We start from the raw sequence: 19,073 nt of genomic DNA, 5'->3' as shown, positions 1-19,073 counted from the left end.
TATATTCATAGTTACTCATTCTTGAGGGACTTTTCCTCAGCCTGAGAATTAAGAATAATTGACTTGTTATAGGCAGTTAATTTATGTGCATCTCTAGTGGGAAGGGATGGTTAAATTAAGGTTCAAACTGTCTAGATCTGTCTATATAATAAGCAAATGGCAGGTAAGAAGTTATTTCCTTTCTCCATATGTATATGAGTAGCTATATATATATATTCACTTATATATTTATTTATTTATATAAAAGCAACATTGTAATATACAGCTGTCTGATATGCCTGTTGTGTTTTGTTTTGTTTTTCAAACACAGAATAATAGAATTAAATGGAGGGCAGCCTCCTCTTACTTACAAGCGTTTCCAGACTCTAATTAGTAGAATGGAACCACTGGAGATGCCAGTGGAGACTATAACTCCAGAAGTGATGGAAAAATGTACTACTCTGGTTTCTGATGACCACGATGAGAAATATGGGGTCCCATCACTTGAAGAACTAGGTATGTTTTAAGACTTCTTGACATTGTGTAACAGATCAGGCTTGATCTACTGCTCGGATCTCCACACGAGAGGTTCTGTTTGTGCTTTATTGTTAAACTGGTGCTGATTATGACATAAAAAAGGAATAGAAAAGCATAGTCAACATTGTAAATTTTAAGTTTTTTTGGGGGGGAGGGGAGGTTGTTTTTTTTTTTTTTTTTAATGGTAGGTCAGATAGGTCAAACTACACTAAATGTTGTTTGGTTTCATGTGTTTGGTTTCATGTGTAGCATAGTTTAGCATCATATAGCTGTTCTCCCATACCAAATCATCACTAACCTACTTTGATACTTCTCTTTATATTCAATAAATTTGGTATCCTTGTGCTTCAGATTGCTAATCTGTCACTTTGGCATTGCAAGACAAGATTTTTTTTTAAAATAAATTTACAAAAAGGTCATAAAAAGGCAAAAAAGTAACGAAGGCTAACTTGTCTGTTGCTTTTCTGCTTCATCTGCATTGTCTGAGAATGTTATTTACTGGCAGTTTCGTGGGGCAGGGACCAATATGTTGTACAGTACAGCATATATGAATAGTATTAATGCTTGAACAGGCAAGGATTTCAGTATGGATGTTTCCTAAGGCTGCTTATTCATTGCATGTTATTTTAGAAGCTTCTTAAGACCTCTTCCTGTAAGTTTAGTTTTAAAGCAATCTCTTCCTCTCTTTTTCTTCTCCTGCCTCTGCCCACAAATCATGAAGTACTTACCATCAAATTGACCATAATCCTGTTGTGGTGTTCAAGTTCAGATCAATGCAACATGTGAATATTTGTTCCAAGGATAATACTCATGCTTCTACTTAATGCAAAAAGTTCTGGGGCATTCTTTGAATTAGAATAGCAATTGTTGCTGCTTCATAGTAATTTTTCAGGGGGGGGGATAGAGGTTAAAAAAAAATCATGGTTTTGGGATGTGCCACATACTGCAAATCTGAGATTTAGAAAATAACTTTGAAAATAAATGAAAAATCTCTTGTATTTGCAAAAGAAAAGAAAGCAAAGTTTAATTCAAGTAAAGTCAGTCTGCTTTAAACTTCATAATGGAATGGAAAAATTGCCTCTTGCTGCGAGTTGTAAGTATTCTAATGTGGTTTGATGGGAGTTGGTCCCGTTGGCAAATAGTAGTTTTAAAACTTTTACTTTGCCGTGCATTCAAATTCAGGCTATTTTCAACATGCAGCAAAATGTATCTCAGTATCACTACACTATACTTTTGTTGCCTTACCATGTAAACAAACAGGGAATTTCCTTGTTCTAATTTGTTTTTCAGGTTTTGACACAGATGGTCTGCCTTCTGCAGTATGGCCAGGAGGAGAAACCGAAGCTCTGACACGACTGGAAAGACATTTAGAACGAAAGGTATATTACAAGTTATTGTAAGCAAGACATAATATCAGGAAAACATAGTTGTTCTTTGCAATTAAATGCAAAAAGAATTGGACAAGTCTTAACAAACTTGAGCTCAAGACCTGTATGTAATCACAGAATGGTGGAGGTTGGAAGGGACCTCTGGAGATCTAGTCCAGCCCCCCTGCTCAAGCAGGGTCACCCAGAGCATGTTGGACAGGATTCTGTCTAGGCGAGTTTTGAGTATCTCCAGAGAAGGAGACTCCAGAACTTCTCTTGGCAACCTGTTCCAGCACTTTGTCACTCTCAAAGTGAAGTAGTTTTTCCTCATATTCAGGTGGAACTTCCTGTGGTTCAGTTTGTGCCTGTTGCCTCTTGACCTGTTTCTGAACATCACTGAAGAGAGTCTGACCCCATCTTCTTGACATCCCACACACATACTTCAAGTATTTGTAGACGTTGATAAGATTCCCCCCTTAGTCTTCTCTTCCCCAGGCTAAACAGGTCTAGCTCTCGCAGCCGTTCCTCATAGGCCAGATGCTCCAACCCGCTGATCATCTTTGTAGCCCTATGCTGGACTCTCTTCAGTAGTGCCATGTTTCTCTCGTACTGGGGAGCCCAGAACTGGACTCAGTACTCCAGATGTGGCCTTACCAGGGCTGAGTAGAGGGGCAGGATCACCTCCCTCGACCTGCTGGCAACACTCTTTCTAATGCAAACTAGGATACCATTGGCCACAAGAAGCCACATGCTGGCTCATAGTCAACTTTTTGTCCACCAAAACTCCCAGGTCCCTCTCTGCAGAGCTGCTATCCAGCAGGCCAACCCCCAGCCTGTACTGGTGCCTGGGGTTATTTTTCCCTAGGTGCAGGACCTTGCACTTGCCCTTGTTGAACTTGATGAGGTTCCTTTCTGCCCAAATCTACAGCCTGTCGAGGTGCCTCTGAATGGCAGCACAATCTTCTGGTACATCAGCCACTGCTGCCAGTTTGGTATCCTCAGCAAACTTGCTGAGGAGGCACTCTGTCCCTTTGTGCAGGTCAGTGATGAGTAATTTGAACAAGACTGGACCCAGTACTGACCCTGGGAGCTCCACTGGCTACAGGCCTCCAACTAGACTCTGCACGACTGATGACAACTCTCTGAGCTTTCAGCAACTCTCAGTCCACTTCACTGTCCACTTGTCTAACCTACACTTCCTGAGCTTGCATAGGAGGATGTTATGGGAGACAGTGTCAAAAGCCTTGCTGAAGTCAAGAGACTATTCTCCTCTCACCTACTCCAGCCAGTCATTCCATCCTAGAAGGCTATCAGATTGGTTAAGCAGGATTTTCCCTTGGTGAATCCATGCTAACTACTCCTGATCACCTTCGTATGCTCCATATGATTGGAGATGACATCCAGGATGAGCTGTTCCATCGCTTTTCCAGGGATGGAGGTGAGGCTGGCTAGCCTGTAGTTTTCTGGGTCCTCCTTCTTGCCCTTCTGGAAGGCTGGAGTGATATTAGCTTTCTTCCAGTCTTCAGGCACCTCTCTGGTTTTCCATGACCTTTCAAAGATGATGGAGAGCAGCCTAGGAATAACATCGGCCAGCTCCCTCAGCACTTGTGGGTATGTCCTATCAGATTTGTGAGTGTCTGGTTTGCCTAAATGATCCCTAACCTGATCCTCCTTGACCAAGGGAAAGTCTTCCCTTTCTCCAGACTTTCGCTCTTGTCTCCAGGCCTGAGAGCTGCTGTTTGCTTCAGTCTTTACTGCTAAGAAGGCATTCAGCAACTCTGCCTTCTCTGTATCCTTCATCACCAGGGCTCTGACCCCATTCAGCAACGGGCCCACGTTTTTCTAGTCTTCCTTTTACTACTGATGTATTTGAAGAAGCCCTTCTTGTTGTCCTTGACATTCCTTGCCAGATGTAGTTTGAAATGGGCCTTGGCCTTCCTTGTTGCATCTGTGAATACTCTGACAATATTCTTACAATTCTCTCAAGAGGCCTGTCCCTTTTCTACATTCTGTGTACTTTTTCTTCTGTTTGAGGTTTTGCCAGGAGCTCCTTGCTCATCCTTGTGGGTCTCCTGCCCCCTTTGCTTGACTTCCTCCTTGTCGTAGGGGTACACCATTCTGAGCTTGGAGGAAGTGATGCCTGAATATTAACCAGCTCTCTTGGGCCTCCTCTCTCCTTCTAGGGCTCTAACCCATGGGATTTGTCTGAGTATGTACCTAAAAAGGCCAAAATCCACTCTCCTGAAATCCAGGGTTGTGATCCTACTTATTGCCCTTCTTGATAATATTATAATACTATAAAATAGTAATTAATATTAATAATTCCAAAAATCAAGTTGCTGTTTCTTGTTTTTACATGATGGTAGCCAGTTGTCTCCCAATTTTCGTTTTGGAGAAAGTCTTTTATATTTTGAAAAAAAGAATTCGTATTTTTTATTGGAGGTCATCTTAACCTGAAACATAGTTTTCATTTATTTTGAAGAGGGATTCCTCTGAAGGCCAACGTTTTACTGGTTCTTTAGGTTTCTGTTGTATATAATCGAAAGAGATAGCCAGTTCTAGGGGATAGACCATGCCTTCTGCATTGGGATGAACTATCTTCCAAAGATTCTGCTGATCCAGGAGGAACTCCTAAGTATTGTAGGTAACATGATCAGCTGTCCAGTGTTTAGATTCAGTTACAGTTATATAAAAATATTTAGTGTTTGATTTATCCCTTTATATGCAGCTACTGAGTCTCTGATCTGATGTTGGTGTTTTCAATGCTTTAGGCTTGGGTAGCAAACTTTGAAAGACCACGAATGAATGCGAATTCCCTTCTGGCAAGTCCTACAGGGCTTAGTCCCTACCTCCGTTTTGGCTGTTTGTCCTGTCGTCTCTTTTATTTCAAGTTAACGGACCTGTATAAAAAGGTATGATTTCTGCATGGTCATCTTAGATGCTGTGATTTTTTTTCTCCCCATTCTGCTTTCCACACCCCCACTACCTTTTCCTAACAAAATGTTTTTTTTTAATGGTGGTTTTCAGGTAAAAAAGAACAGCTCCCCTCCCCTCTCTCTCTATGGCCAGCTGTTATGGCGTGAATTTTTCTACACAGCAGCAACTAACAATCCACGATTTGATAAAATGGAGGGAAATCCTATCTGTGTTCAAATTCCCTGGGATAAGAATCCTGAGGCTTTGGCCAAGTGGGCAGAAGGCAGGACAGGTTTTCCCTGGATTGATGCAATTATGACACAGCTTCGCCAAGAAGGCTGGATTCACCATTTAGCCCGGCATGCCGTGGCATGTTTCTTGACTCGAGGTGATCTCTGGATTAGCTGGGAAGAAGGAATGAAGGTAATGGTTCTCATTCTTGAATTTTTTTTTTAAAGTACATATTAATTCTGAAATTAATTTTAGAATTATTTTACTCTATAGTATAAGTTAAATTTTAAAAGTTAAGCTGCAGCCAAAGTTAAATTATTTCTGATCAAACCAATGGCACTGAAGTTTTTCTTCTTGAATTAATTTTATTGGAATATTAGAATATTTCTTGCAGTCAAAGTAGGTTTGCAATTAAAAAAAAATAAATTTGAGCTCTTCCTAAATCTTGGCAAGTAAACAGTAATTTCTCTTTTAAATGAAATTTTTCTCATATTGTGTGAGCAATTTTTGTTTACCTCTCTAACGTCCCCTTCCCTGCTAAGGGAAATCACTGTAGGAATTAAATGGAGAAAATTGAGAATATATCCTGTCCTTCACTTTCATCCCATCATCTCATGTTAGAGGTGTGTGCAGGGGCAACATTATTTGGCTGTAGTTTCAGTGCAATTAATTTCTGTCAGATATCCAGGATACTTGGAGGTTCAAAGTACAAATGTGATTTTCTTTTTGAAGAAAAGAATGGAATAATTTAATCTGTCTTTTGCATCAGTATAATGTTTTTTGTTCAGTAGTGTTACCTTTTTAAAAATCAGTTATTTTAAAAATTTTAGGAACAACTTATTCCTCATCAGGATTGTGACTTCGCCTTTTTGTGTGTGTGTGTGTGTGTGTGTGTATAATCTTATGAAATTTCACCTTTCCAAACAGATAAGATAAGCAAACCCTTTGCAATTTTTTTAAAAAAAGTCTTTGTTATACAACAACATAAGCTGCTTTGGGAATTTTCCTTTCACAGCTCACAGATACAGACCTAGCAGATGCAAATGTGCCGATAACAGTCAAATGAAGACATTGAAGACAAATTAAAAACTAGATCGTTCTTACCCTTGAAGTAATACTGATTAGTGGAGGGTCTGGACTTCTGCAGTGCAAGGTGGTGTAATTTATAAATCCCCAGTTAGCCAAAGTTAATCTGGCCTTCTGAGGCGATGTTCCTTCTGAAGTCTTATTACATGGCAGCATCTAGTGGAACAGTTGTGTGCTAACAGTTAATGTTATTTTCATCTAAAGATCTTTTTACATTATTAGTTACTTTCTATTTAAAATATTTTTAAAGGCGCTTAAACCTTATTTTTCAAAACAAATACTCTTTTCTAATGGCTGCATGTATTCAGGCGAAGACACTTTAACTCTTATTCAGTGCACAGTGTGGTATGAATGCCACATTGAATATGTTGAGAGAGATCCTTTTTGAATGTTATTACCTTATTTAGACTTTATATTAAAATAAAACTAGTTGAAGTTAGGTTGTAATAGTAAGATCTGTTATGTTTTGGTGTCTTAAAGATGATAGTTTCTTTGGAATGCTTGGAGATAATACAAGTTTAAAAGAGCCTTAAATGTTCTCCTTCAAAGAATGAGGCTTCTCTTTTCCCCCACCTCACCCCCCGTGAGCCTACTTTGTAACTGATCTGACTGAGTAAAGGAACTTTTTGTGCAAGTTAGGATTGTCTGTATTAATAATTAAAATCAGTGTTAGAAACTTGAATATTTCAGAAACATTGAGTTCCATATTTAAAGTAAGACCTTGAAAATCTTCAAGTTTCTCATGGGATCTTTTTAATATAATAGGAGTAGCAATTATCAGAGAAGACATTTTTTGTCTTCTAACTAGATTTCTAATCTGACTGTTCTTCAGTGTGCTTGGTGGTTCATATACCTCTAGGAATTTAGGCTTACATTATCAAGACTGACTTTATTAAAATAATTAGCAGCCTTCATGAACTCTCTGCTTGTGCTACCCAGAATTGCTTGAATGTTACTCTGGGGTCTCCTTACATAGCAAAAGTTGCTGAGGAAGTTCCAGTCTCCAGACTGGGAATTTGAGTTTGAAATGTGTGCTTGTATGTTCCCAGTTTTCTGGAAGCTTGCAAAGGTTATTCAGTTGTAACACAAAGAAGCAGCTGTTCTAAAAGCAACATCAAATAAACTTGTGAACAATTAGACTCCAGCCACTCTATGGGAGATTTGTTTTGAAGGATGTTTTTATGCAAAAATGTGTGGTTTCTTGCAGAAATCCCAAAGCTAACACCAAAACTTTTACATGGTAAGCCAAACAGGTGCTTTCACCGTTGTCCTTGGATTTGGCTTTTAGGTAAGTACTTGCAGTTGTGTGCTGAGCACTTTGTGAATGTTGCCAGGTTAGAAAGAGTGTTGTCATGATTTTCTCTGCTGAAATCTGAAACTCAGAGGAACTCCTGAAAATAGACATTTCAAAGATCTACCTATCTCTGGGCTAATTTGTGCTCTAATTTCTCAAGGTGTTTGAAGAACTCTTACTTGATGCAGATTGGAGTGTGAATGCTGGAAGTTGGATGTGGCTCTCCTGTAGTTCCTTTTTTCAGCAGTTTTTTCACTGCTACTGTCCAGTGGGTTTTGGTAGAAGAACTGACCCAAATGGGGATTATATCAGGTAATTCACAATCCAGAAATTGTAGTGCATCATTGAATTTGCTTAAACTTTTAATTGCTTTATATTTAAAACATTCTTTTTATTTCTTTCAAGACGTTATTTGCCTGTACTCAGAGGTTTCCCTGCAAAATACATCTATGATCCTTGGAATGCACCAGAGAGTGTCCAGAAGGCTGCAAAATGCATTATAGGAGTTAATTATCCCAAGCCAATGGTAAATCATGCAGAGGCAAGCCGTCTGAATATTGAGAGGATGAAACAAATCTACCAGCAGCTTTCACGATATAGAGGACTGGGTATGGTTATAGCCTATTGGCTTTATATGAAAACTTATCTCCCTTTCCCTTGATTGTTTTGTCCTGTAGCGATGGTAATCATTTGTGAGCTCGAAGTTATAATTGGGGTTGTATATCCAAATAAATTGAAATATTAGAGATGTAACCAAGAAGGAGGAGGAGGGGAAGTCTGAGCTTGTATGGGAGTGCCTCTTTCTGTATCTTAATTTGTCTAGGAAAATTACTTTCTCAGTGGGTTTTTGGAAATTTCTGCTCAAACTGGGTCTCGTGAGCATTGTGATTCTCTTGTACAGTCTTACACCAGTGATTAGAAATTGAAAGCAGTTCAAAACTTAAACCATACCATTTGCAAGTGCTCAAATAGACTGATGAAAACTCTGGTAATGTTCTTTCTATTTTGGAAAGAACATCCACTTTGCTCTGAAAAGTAAATCATCTGCATTTGTGTAGCTCAGCAAGGTGTAAGTAGTCTGCGTATTCTTATGGTACTGGATATAGAATCAGGAGCCATTGCACTCCAGTGTAACACAGTGAATATATGCAACTAGTGTGTATTGGAGAAGTCATACAGAATACTCTGTACAAAAGGCCTGCTAAATTTTATGACCTAAAATTACCTGACAGGATCCTAAGCATTTGTGGGGATGGACAGATGCTCTCCTATAACAAAGCTAAATATTTGGGGCGAGGATGGAGAACTGGCTGTTAGGAGCATAAAGCATGCCACATTAAACCTTTTTGCCATCTGTCTTTATGCCTTTGAATTTTATTTTGTTGCTTAGGTCTTCTTGCAACAGTGCCTTCTAATCCAAATGGAAATGGAAATGGTGGCCTAATGGGATATTCACCAGGAGAAAACATTTCTGCTTGTGGTAGTACGGGAGGTCAGTCAAATTCTTAATTCACAGAAGTATTGGAACTGAACTGCACAAACTTCTTACGTTTTATAGAAAAGAACTGTCTTCACAAAATAGTTTAAAGTGTAAATGAGTAAAATGTTTTCAGATTTCTTAAGTTTGCTAATATTTGTATAAAGATATCTTCAGATTTTTTTAATCTGAGGAACAGATATAAGATTTTTTCCTTTTTTTTCAAATCACTTATTAACACACATCAGTTTGATTTCAAAAGCCTTTGAACATGTGATCTCACTTTAGAAATCAACAAGCCATCTGACATTTGTAGTAAACAGTGATTTTTGAATTCTTTAAAGTCAAACCTCTTACTCAGTCTTTTAATGCTAGCATTAAAATCTGTAAGTCTACAATATTATCAACAGCAGTACGGTAGACTGTCTGTAAGTACATAGTACCTAACTTACCATGATTTTGATAAAGAATATTAATAGCCTAAAGTAATTTTCATGTAATTTAGAGATTAGTATTAATGAATTACTAGGAAATAAATACAAAATGAGAACACTCTTATGACATTGTATAAATCTATAGTACATCAGCACTTTGAAAACTATGTGTATTTGGGCTTCTTTTTCTAAAAGGGTGCAATAGAACTGGAAATATGCTGGGTTTATATTCACTGTGGGCTTTGGCCAAGGTTGTAGAGGAAGATGGACCTTCTTGGTCTGGTTTAGCAAAGCTACTGTTAGAGAATAAAAGTATAGACTTCTAAAAGCTGGTTGTTTCAGCTTTGATTTGTTTAGGTCTGGGGCTTTAATAGACAAAGAGAGCTTAATTCAACAGTTAACATTAAGTGCCTTTTCTTCTCCTTCAAATATGTATGTATATAAGCTCTACCTCTTACATCAGGAATGTAAGAATTATCTACTGTGTATATTTGTCTGAATTTACAAAGTGCAAACCATTAAAACTTTGGATCTCTTTTGAGATAATTAAAAATAGAAAAAGCAAAATATTACACTTAATTCTATCCTTTTCAAGGGGGAAATACTACTTTTAACTCTAAAACTGGAATTGTATATCCTAAAACATAACTTAGGATGATATATAAATTTTCTTCACTTTTCCCAGGAGCTCAGTTAGGAACTGGTGACGGTCATACTATTGGTATTCAGACATGTGCCCTGGGAGATTCTCATACTGGAGCAAGTGGAATTCAGCAGCAAGGTATTATGGGAGTACCTGTCTATAGAGGATCTCCAGATTCTTGCAACTTCGGAAAAACAGATAAAACATCAAAATAACTTGGATTAATTTTTGGTGACAGCTGCTATCTACAACTGGAGATGGCCTTGCTTCTGTTCTTTAAACATAAATTATCTTTTACAGTGAACTTGCTTATCTTGTCACTTTTATCTCTAAAATCCCAATCCAGAAAAATATTCATATACTATTTTGTGAGCAGAGATGGAAAAATGACAAGCATAACTTAACAAAAATCCTATTATCTTAGGTTACATTAAATGAAAGACACTGAAAGAAGAATTAGTATTAGTGTGTTTATGCACTTGATAACAAAATTCGCATTATTAATCATTATATTATAATGATATAAGAAAATTATCATTTTTCTTAATTTTTACCCCCACCTTTCCTATGTGGAATCAACTTCCACTATTTTGTCTGGGTATTCCTATATAATGGAGGTAAATTGTTGCTATTTTAACTACACGAAAATTTCAGCTGTGATTTGTAGTAGATCAAAGTTGCAGGCAGATTTATCCCAGTGTCTTTTCTTTGCAGTCTTGATGGATGTTGTGTATTTACTGGTCATGGAGAATGTACTCTTTAAGTTCCTAGAACATTACTGGAACACAGTAACTGTTCAGAATAAGGAAAATTGCAGCTGCTTTTGCTAATTTGCTCTATTTATTCAGAATGCTCAGTGTCAGAGTTGCCACTTTCCTGAATGAGAAAATGGTTTGTGTCTTTAACTTCCATTTTTTTCTGCAGCTTAGCTATGTTAAAGATTTGTTATTGCTATTACAATACTTAAAAAGATTGACGAGAGTTTACAGTACAGAAGTTAAAATTTATAGCATCTTAGAAAATAATAGTACAATAGAAGATAATATATACAAACACCTTATGCTTGCAACAAACAAAGAAGATAATACGTTAATGTCTATGCACTTAATACATTGCTTTACACATGCTTATTTAATAATAGCATTTTTTAATTACTGCACATGGTATTGTGAGCCTTTTGGGTAAGGGAATTTTTAATTCAAGTTGGTTTCTATCAGGATTTTTTTATGGTAATGATGTGAAAACTAATCAATTGGCTCTTTTTTATTGTAAATCTTAATGTAATTTTACACTTGGTTCTGGTTCTAAATTTTATTATGATAAATATCTACTCTATCTGAACAGGTTACTGTCAAGCAAGTAGTATCTTACATTATGCTCATGGAGACAATCAGCAATCACATCTATCGCAAACAGGTAAAAAAAAAAAAAAAAAAAAAAAGTTTCCTTCCTCTCTGTATATGAAAGCACAATAGAGTCTTAAGTATTGGTTTTAAATTATCAGGAAGAACATCCCTTGGTACTGGCATTAGTGCAGGCAAACGCCCAAATCCAGAAGAAGAAACTCAAAGCATTGGGCCCAAAGTCCAGCGACAGAGCACAAATTAAACTGGTAAGAACTGAGAAACTTCAAAGTTTCCTGTTAGTAAGTTATTGTACAGATTTTTCATCTGTTAATAACATTTGTATTGCTGCAATACAAAGTAACTTAAGTTACTGTTAGATCCTTCAGTTCTAGGTGCTGTGCAAACATGAAACATAACTTCTGGCCCTAGAGAGCTTACAAAAAATGAGATAGGAAGCATAAGAATAGACCAAGACTGAAGAATAGCCAGACACCTTATTTGAGGTGTCAAAGAAAAGCATGAACTATGGTTCCATATATATTAGCAAAGCTGCTTATAGAGCTTCATTTACTCTCTGTTCCTGAATCTTGTGTTAGACTGTGCCAGCAGCATTGCTTGTGTGAATATATAGTCACTTGCATCAGAAAACTGACAGAGCTTAAAGGAAAGTCTAAGAGCCTGGATTAGAGCTTTAGATGTGTGAATGGATCGAGAAGGCCATGTTTTAAAGAGACTGTGCAAAAAACCTGCAAAAAAATGATGTAGTACTTGGGTTCTTGTCCTGGAAACCTTTTGTCACTGGTCTGTAATCCAGCCAGGATGCTCAGATTGCCAAAGTTTGTCAAGAAAAGCTGTGGTGAAAAGTACTTTGAATTTGAGGAAGGAGGCATAGGTGAGAGGATGATCATGAGTTGTACTTTTGGCCACCCTGAATTTGGGCTGATAGCTAGCTATATGTGAACCTGTGTCAAAAATGTGTAGTGAGAAATAAATTATGAAAATTTTGATTTGTGTGAAATGATCAACATAACGAAGTTACTGGATTTTTTGTTTTGGATACAATTACTTAGGTAATGATACAATTACAGGGTAAGGAGGGAGAACAGAATAGGACGTTATACCCTTTCCTGTGAACCTGAGTTGGATAACTAGGAAAATCACTTGAGATGCATGCTAAGGAAGGGAAGCCAGGAAAGAATGGCTGTCAGAAACAAGAAGGGACAAGATTTCAGGCCCAGGAGTATGGCTGTATAGATTAAAGGCAGTCAACATGTCATTCCAGTAGCAAAAATAATGGATGTGGAGCTTTTGGTGGAATTGAGAGATAGGGTTGCCATACGGCAGTTGTAGAAAGCACGTTCAGCATCTCTATAGATAAAACAGCAAACTTAATCCTTTGCATATGGTTTTGACAGCAAGATCTAATTTTGCTTGTTTTGCAACATCGGCACTTTGACAAAATTATTGCAGTGCATTATGAACAGTTGTGTTGCACTGATTTAATTCAGTGAAGAACTGCAATATTGGTCCCATGTTGCCTATCATTCTCCATTTCTTAAAGAAATGAACTGAGACACCACTGCTTGATTCATCTGCTATTTCCTTGTACATAAGGAGCAGTTTAAATTGTGCTTCCGTGTTCTCAGCACAACTTTTGTCACTCAGGCTGAAGGGGAGCTTAAATCCAAGAAAATCCATATTTGGTAGCTGTCTAATTCTCAGTATGTATAGGTTTCATTCAGCATTTGTGTTCTGTAGCACATAATTCCTCAGGTGCTTGTGTCTTTGTAAAAATGATAGCTGAAGAGCAAACAGCTGGATCCTGTATAAGCTCTTATTCAGTGGAGAAGAGTTGGAGGGGCTTCTAGTTCTGCAGAGAAGACTGCTTTTCTGTTGGAGGTGTTCAGAGCAGGCAGGAAGAGCATTAGAGTTGGATATAAAAATCGGCCAAGATTCAAAAGCACCGCTGGCAAATAGATGTACAGTTTGTGATTAGCAATAAAGTACAAAGGTAGTCCCTTCCCCCCCCCCACTTTTGGCATTGAAGGAGTAAGAATAAGAGCTTGGAGTCATTTAGGTCTGTAAAAGGGCTCACTGCACTGAGAAGGGGGGAAAAGAGTATTGGTCCCTTGAATTATTTCTGCCTTCCTCAAAGACTATGTGACAATTTGCTTAAGTGAGATTTTTTTTTCTTGCAGTATTATTGGAAGAGAACATACCACATCAAGAACACACAGGACAGAACTCTACTACTCTGTATTGGAACTGAAGTGTTGTGAGAGTACTTGTACTAAAACAACATAGTTCTTCATAAATTATTTTCAATTGTTCTCAGTTGTTGTAAACAAGTCCAATTTTTGGAATGCATTATTTCTAACTGGCATTTCTATGGTTTTTAACTTTTTAATGACTCTTTCACAAAGGGCAAACTGAGTTTTGTATATAAACTATTTGGTGAGGAATTTGTTAACTTAATGTAAATACAAACATTCATGATTAGCGATAGACCCATCAATATATTTTTGATAATCTTTCATGTATATGGTAGTAGGAAAAGCTGTAGTGATGTTCTGTAAAAACAGATGGACATAGAAGGCTTTGAGGTTTTTAAACTATTACTATTTTTAGATTTCAGAATTTGACCTCTGTATGATCAACTTCATACTTTCATAATGCAAGTGCTTAGGACTGTGTTTAATCAAAATACAGTAGAGTTGCAATCTTTATTAAATGCATTTGTATATAAGTCATATGCCAATTTTTTGTCAAGTTGTAAACTTATCATGTATATGTCCAGTCCTTGTATTTCGCAGTTGCCTTGTTCAGTAATGACTTGACCCTGTTAATAAAAAAAAAAAAAAAAAAAAAAAAAAATGTATATACAGACACATGTGTGGTTTTTTTGTGTATGCTATTGCTCTGGTATATATTTCCTAACAAAATTATTTGGAAAATAAGGGATTTGTAATGTTAAAATGTAATATATTAAGTTAATTGTACATGGCTTTCAGTTTAACTTTCACTCAAGTTTCATGATACTGAAGCAAAATGCTGTCCAAATTATTTGGCTGTTTTTATTGAAATTGTACGTGTGTATGTAGTCCTACATTAAATATTTTCCCCCAGTCAAATTTATTAGGTGTTTCTGGAGAATTTAAATTGTATGTTTTTTTTCTTTTCTTTTTTTTTTTTTTTTTTTCTGCTGTACCTATGGTTTGCTTGTTAGCCTGGCAGTCTTTCCTGCAACTGATTTGCTGTTCTTCAAGGATGTTGACTTCTAAAAATGTATTGTGTTTATTGGCCACTACATCAAAATTCTGCCTCTACCTAAAATGTTTAGAAAAGTTGGATCTAATGTTTTCTCAGAATGTTAAGATCTTGGAAGAAACAGTTTGAGTTAATACATATATATTAATACATAGGTCAGTTAGCAACTTTAGTGGATGTACAAATTATTCTCAAGTGAGAGTTGTCTGTTCTTATATTCTTAGTATCATGTGATTGACATGGGGCCCTTGGAGATAAAATTCAGACCAGATTCATGGGCTGACAATATGTGCAACAGGACAAGCTGCTGTGGTTGTATCTATTCATAGATTTTTAGATAATTTAAGTATCTCTCTACTGATTTACACCCCATAGCAAAATAAAAAATTCTACTGAAGTATATTAAGGCAGAGAATCTTTGACTGGTCTTCGAGAAAGAAAACTCAACACCGAAAATGGAGAAACAGCTGTTAAGCATTTTCCACAGATCAATCCAAGGAGAATGGAGAGGTTTCCTGGTAACATACATAAACCAACAGACTACACAATTCTTTTGCTCATTTAAGTAATCTAAAAAAGAAGTTAGACCACAGGCCTATAATATTTTAGGAGAAGTCTTATCCTATCAAGACAAGATCCTATTGGATGTTTTCTGCTTATTTATGCTAAAAAGAAATCATACCATCTAAATGAAATGTTCCAATGGCTTTTCTAAATGAATGGTCTGTGAAACTCCTGCAGAGAAATTTAATCAAGGTAAGAAAATACAATTGTTAAATATCACCTTCCCTCAACCAGTCTGGAAGTTGAATAAGAAAAGAAGCTTTCCAAGGAGTGAAATTATAAGGTAAACTAATTTTGCCCCTCTTTAAATACAAAAAGGATTCCTCCTCTTGCTGCAGCCAAGAACTTAGACTTGCAGAGGAAAATTCCTGATGAAGGTTTTGTTTCACTTGCATGCCAGCTTGTATAAGTTATGGCATCAGGACTGCAGTGGAAGAAATGAGCTACTTACAGATCAGTGTGAGAGAGAGTACTAGTCAGAAGCTAACTCAGCTTCTAACTGTGTAAGAGTGCTTTGATCCCTTTTTTTTTTTTTTTTTTTTTTTTTGGCCATATCACAAAAAGCTGAACCTTTAGCCAATTTTAGAAGGTACAAAGCAATTGAAGAGACTTCTCTCTCTCTCTCTCTCTCTCTCTCTCTCTCTCTCTCTCTCTCTCTCTCTGTCTCTCTCTCTCTCTCTCTCTGTCTCTCTCTCTCTCTCTCTCTGTCTCTCTCTGCTCACCTCCTGCCTATAAGGACCAGAAAACTAATAGGGACAACTGTAGCTGATCTGCGAATACTTCTGGGCAAGTGTGTTTCCAAGGTAATCTAAGTTTTCTCAGAATACCAGTGCTATCTGCTTACACACATTTCATTCATCCTATTGTTGGTGAGGGGTGTGTTTTTTTTTTATTTCCTCCCTCTTTTTTTTTTTTTTTTTTTTTTTTTTTTTTTTTTTTTTTTTTTAAGAAAAAGGGGAATGAAAATGGTTAATGCAGAGCAAACCTGAAAAAGCCCTACAGAGTGTGACTGCTAAATGTTCAACTAAGAATGGGAGAAGTAGCTGTCAACTACACATCAGAAATTGTTTTTATAGTGGGCTTAGCAACATAGTTGATTGATTTCTGCTAAAGAAAAGATGAGATTCGCAAAAGCTTTTCTGTAACTTAGAAATCCTGTCTACTTGGCATTACCAGATTAAAAACAAACAATAATAAAATACACACATCACAGCTTGCTGCAGTTGTTTACAAGTTGCCTACCCATCAAGAAAAGATGGTTTGCGGTGATGTTAGGTGCTCCCTGATTCTGCCCCAGGTAGTAGGCAGTGCTTGCTTGCAGCTCTCTGCAAATACATCAAAACTTGTGGCTATGTTTGTGTATTTATACACTTCAACTGCTGATAGTGGTGCCCAGAAGTAAGTAGTAGAAGTTGTAGAAGTATTGCTCTTTCCTATTCTGCAAGTTCTTTAAGCCATTACTATTTTAAAGTGATACTTTCAAATTTTATGGCAAATTAGACTAGAATAGTCTATGTAGCTTGGAGCAGTGTATATCCTACTTGTGAAAATTTTCAAGTTAAAAAAAGTGGTCTTTTTTTCAATATGAGACAAAGGGAAAAAATGCATGGTTTACTATGTTACAAGCCGTAAAAATACAAATTTCTGGAGATGTAGGTTTTTTTCCAGTTTGTGTAGTAGTCTGTACAGGGCAGCTCATTGCATACTGTCTCAGCTGTTGCTTATCACTTACAGTTTTGGGCTCATGGTATCACAAGCATGTGGTCCCAGTTCACATGAGTTTGCTGAGAAAAGTCTCGGGGGAACTTCCCTTATAATTTTGACTCCCTTCATTTTTCATTTAGGAGCAAACTGCTGTTTGGGGAAGAATGCTGAGCTGTTTCCTTCTTGTTTAAAATGTGCCTGCTTTTGCACGTTTGATCTCTAGATGGTGCTCTGAGAGCTGGATTGTTCCACATGGCGCAAAGGATTTTTGCAAGCGAGGGATGGCAAGAGGGTTTGCCCAAGTGCATCACCTCCTCAGCACAGCCCACTTCTAGCACAAAATTGTCATCTTTTTCGCAAGGAGGGATGGCAATCTTTGTAAATAGCCTGGAGAGAAGGAACACGCAAAGAATCTTTTTTATAAAAGCTTAAGAATGCCTGTGAGTGAAAACTTTAATTTTGAGAGGAAAAGACAGTTCTTGAATCATCCAATATATTCTGCTAGTGGCTGAGGAAGGTGAAATATGTAAAAACCAGAGACTTGCTATATAATTGCAAATCTAGGCACTGTGTGTTCAGAAATCAGAACCTAAACCTCTTCCACTCTCAAACACGTCTTCCCCAAGAGCTATGCTACTTGCTTGACTGCATAAAGATATTCTGTTTTACAGTAACAATTGCTTAAAACTTGGCTTTTGGAAACATAGTCAAACTTATAACTAACTACCTGAAACATTTTCTTGGCTGTGTCTGTCCCTTGGGAGCATGGGCCTGGGACCCCTGAGCTGTGGGTTCTCCTCTCTGCTGCAAACCTGCCAAGTGGCTTCAGGTGGGTCCCAACACATTCCTGAGGCTTTTGCACACAAACCTTTGGTTGCTTAGCCACATTGCTGTGTTTTGTTATACAAGAGATTCACTCAAAAGGAGCAGGAGAGAAAGAGAAGCTCCTCTCCCTCACTTGTATCCCTTATCTCAAATAAAAAAGTTTATTTTGGCAAGAATTCCCTCCCTTAAAAGACCAAGCAAACAAAATTCTCACACTTTGTCCATTACCTCAGCTTTCAACCTGCATGTTTATTGTATTTTCCCTCAGAAATTAGAATTTAGGAGCACAGTGAAAAATTTCTAGGGAAAGGGGAAACCTATATTAATCCCAAAAGCACAGGGAATTTTTCAGCAAACACAAAGAATTTTAATGTTGATTTGAAGTGATTTTGAGCTTCTGAAGTGCAACTGTATGCATTTGAAATGCAAAATCAATTCAATATTAAGTTAAAAATGCAAATGCAGTTTCCATTAATTTTTATAGACTCTTCTGCAGAAAAGAAGATGGAAAAATATGAAAAAGGAGCATCTTTCTTCAGAATTATGTTGCTTTATTTGCTTGCAACAGGTCTTACATCTATGTATAAATTTCGTAATCTGAAACTGTTACCAAAGAGCTGTGAAATGCTTGAATGTAGCCATGTGCAGAATGATGCATCTGAGGACCTTGGGTTAGTGGGAGCTTGCGCACCCAATGCCAGGTAGTTTATATTTTTCTCCCATTTTCCTATCTCTGCTAATTACATCTAGAACAAGAAGATAATCCTGTAGTCTGCCATTAATTTGACAGAGAGCAGCCAGTAAGCACATAAATAAGTAACAAAAGAGGAAATTATAGTTAGCAATTATAGAGAGGGAGGATTTTCTCGAGGTCAGCTTTGTCCAAACTGTTTTATTTTCAGAGCTTCAGACCACATGGTCATGGCAAGGACTTTAATTACCTGTGTTGTATGCGTTTCTTGAGTGCTTTTTACCCTAACCAAACTAAGAATATTTTTTACCCAGGCATTCATCTTTACCTGATGGCACTTACGAACAGAGTACTGCTCTGAGGAAAGGCTTGACCTAGCGAACGTCATTAATGTTGCATTGAGACCTCAGGGTGACTGGTACGTACACAGGGGTAGGGGATGTCAAGGATGCTTGGTGAATAGATGGAAGAAAGATGATGCCATTAAGGAATGATGTTACAGAAATCTAAGGGAAGAAGGAAAATTAAAGGGACAGTTAAAGGGAAGTAGCCAGCTGAAAAGAAGCAAAAATTCAGACAAGAAATGGAAGTTGATCGGCAGATGAGAGTGAACGGACAAATTAGCATCTGCTGTGTGATGATTAGCTTGATAATTAGTCTTTCTACAACATAATCCCTCTTTTTTTGAGGGGGGAGAGGGGAAGGTGGGGAG

General features: G+C 37.3%; 1 protein-coding gene across 2 annotated transcripts in view; it reads left to right on the top strand.

The window, feature by feature from the left end:
• CRY1 (cryptochrome circadian regulator 1) overlaps nt 1-14,432 on the top strand; it is a 42,045-nt gene extending 27,613 nt beyond the window's left edge. Inside the window, exons 4-14 of one of the 2 annotated variants that reach the window (XM_062589058.1) lie at nt 311-495; nt 1,807-1,895; nt 4,655-4,795; nt 4,911-5,222; nt 7,571-7,722; nt 7,816-8,018; nt 8,801-8,902; nt 10,007-10,102; nt 11,309-11,380; nt 11,469-11,576; nt 13,509-13,596. In XM_062589058.1, coding sequence (XP_062445042.1) covers nt 311-495; nt 1,807-1,895; nt 4,655-4,795; nt 4,911-5,222; nt 7,571-7,722; nt 7,816-8,018; nt 8,801-8,902; nt 10,007-10,102; nt 11,309-11,380; nt 11,469-11,572 — 1,456 coding nt within the window. In that variant the 3' untranslated portion in view covers nt 11,573-11,576; nt 13,509-13,596. Of the gene's footprint in view, nt 1-310; nt 496-1,806; nt 1,896-4,654; nt 4,796-4,910; nt 5,223-7,570; nt 7,723-7,815; nt 8,019-8,800; nt 8,903-10,006; nt 10,103-11,308; nt 11,381-11,468; nt 11,577-13,508 lie in introns of both variants that reach the window. The other variant, XM_062589068.1, reaches the window with a different exon arrangement.
• Nucleotides 14,433-19,073: the final 4,641 nt, after the last annotated feature.

The sequence above is a fragment of the Rhea pennata genome, chromosome 1 (assembly GCF_028389875.1).
Source record: "Rhea pennata isolate bPtePen1 chromosome 1, bPtePen1.pri, whole genome shotgun sequence".
Taxonomy (NCBI): Eukaryota; Metazoa; Chordata; class Aves; order Rheiformes; family Rheidae; genus Rhea; species Rhea pennata.
The sequence above is the reverse complement of the archived record's forward strand: the minus strand, read 5'-3'. Positions and strand labels throughout refer to the sequence as shown.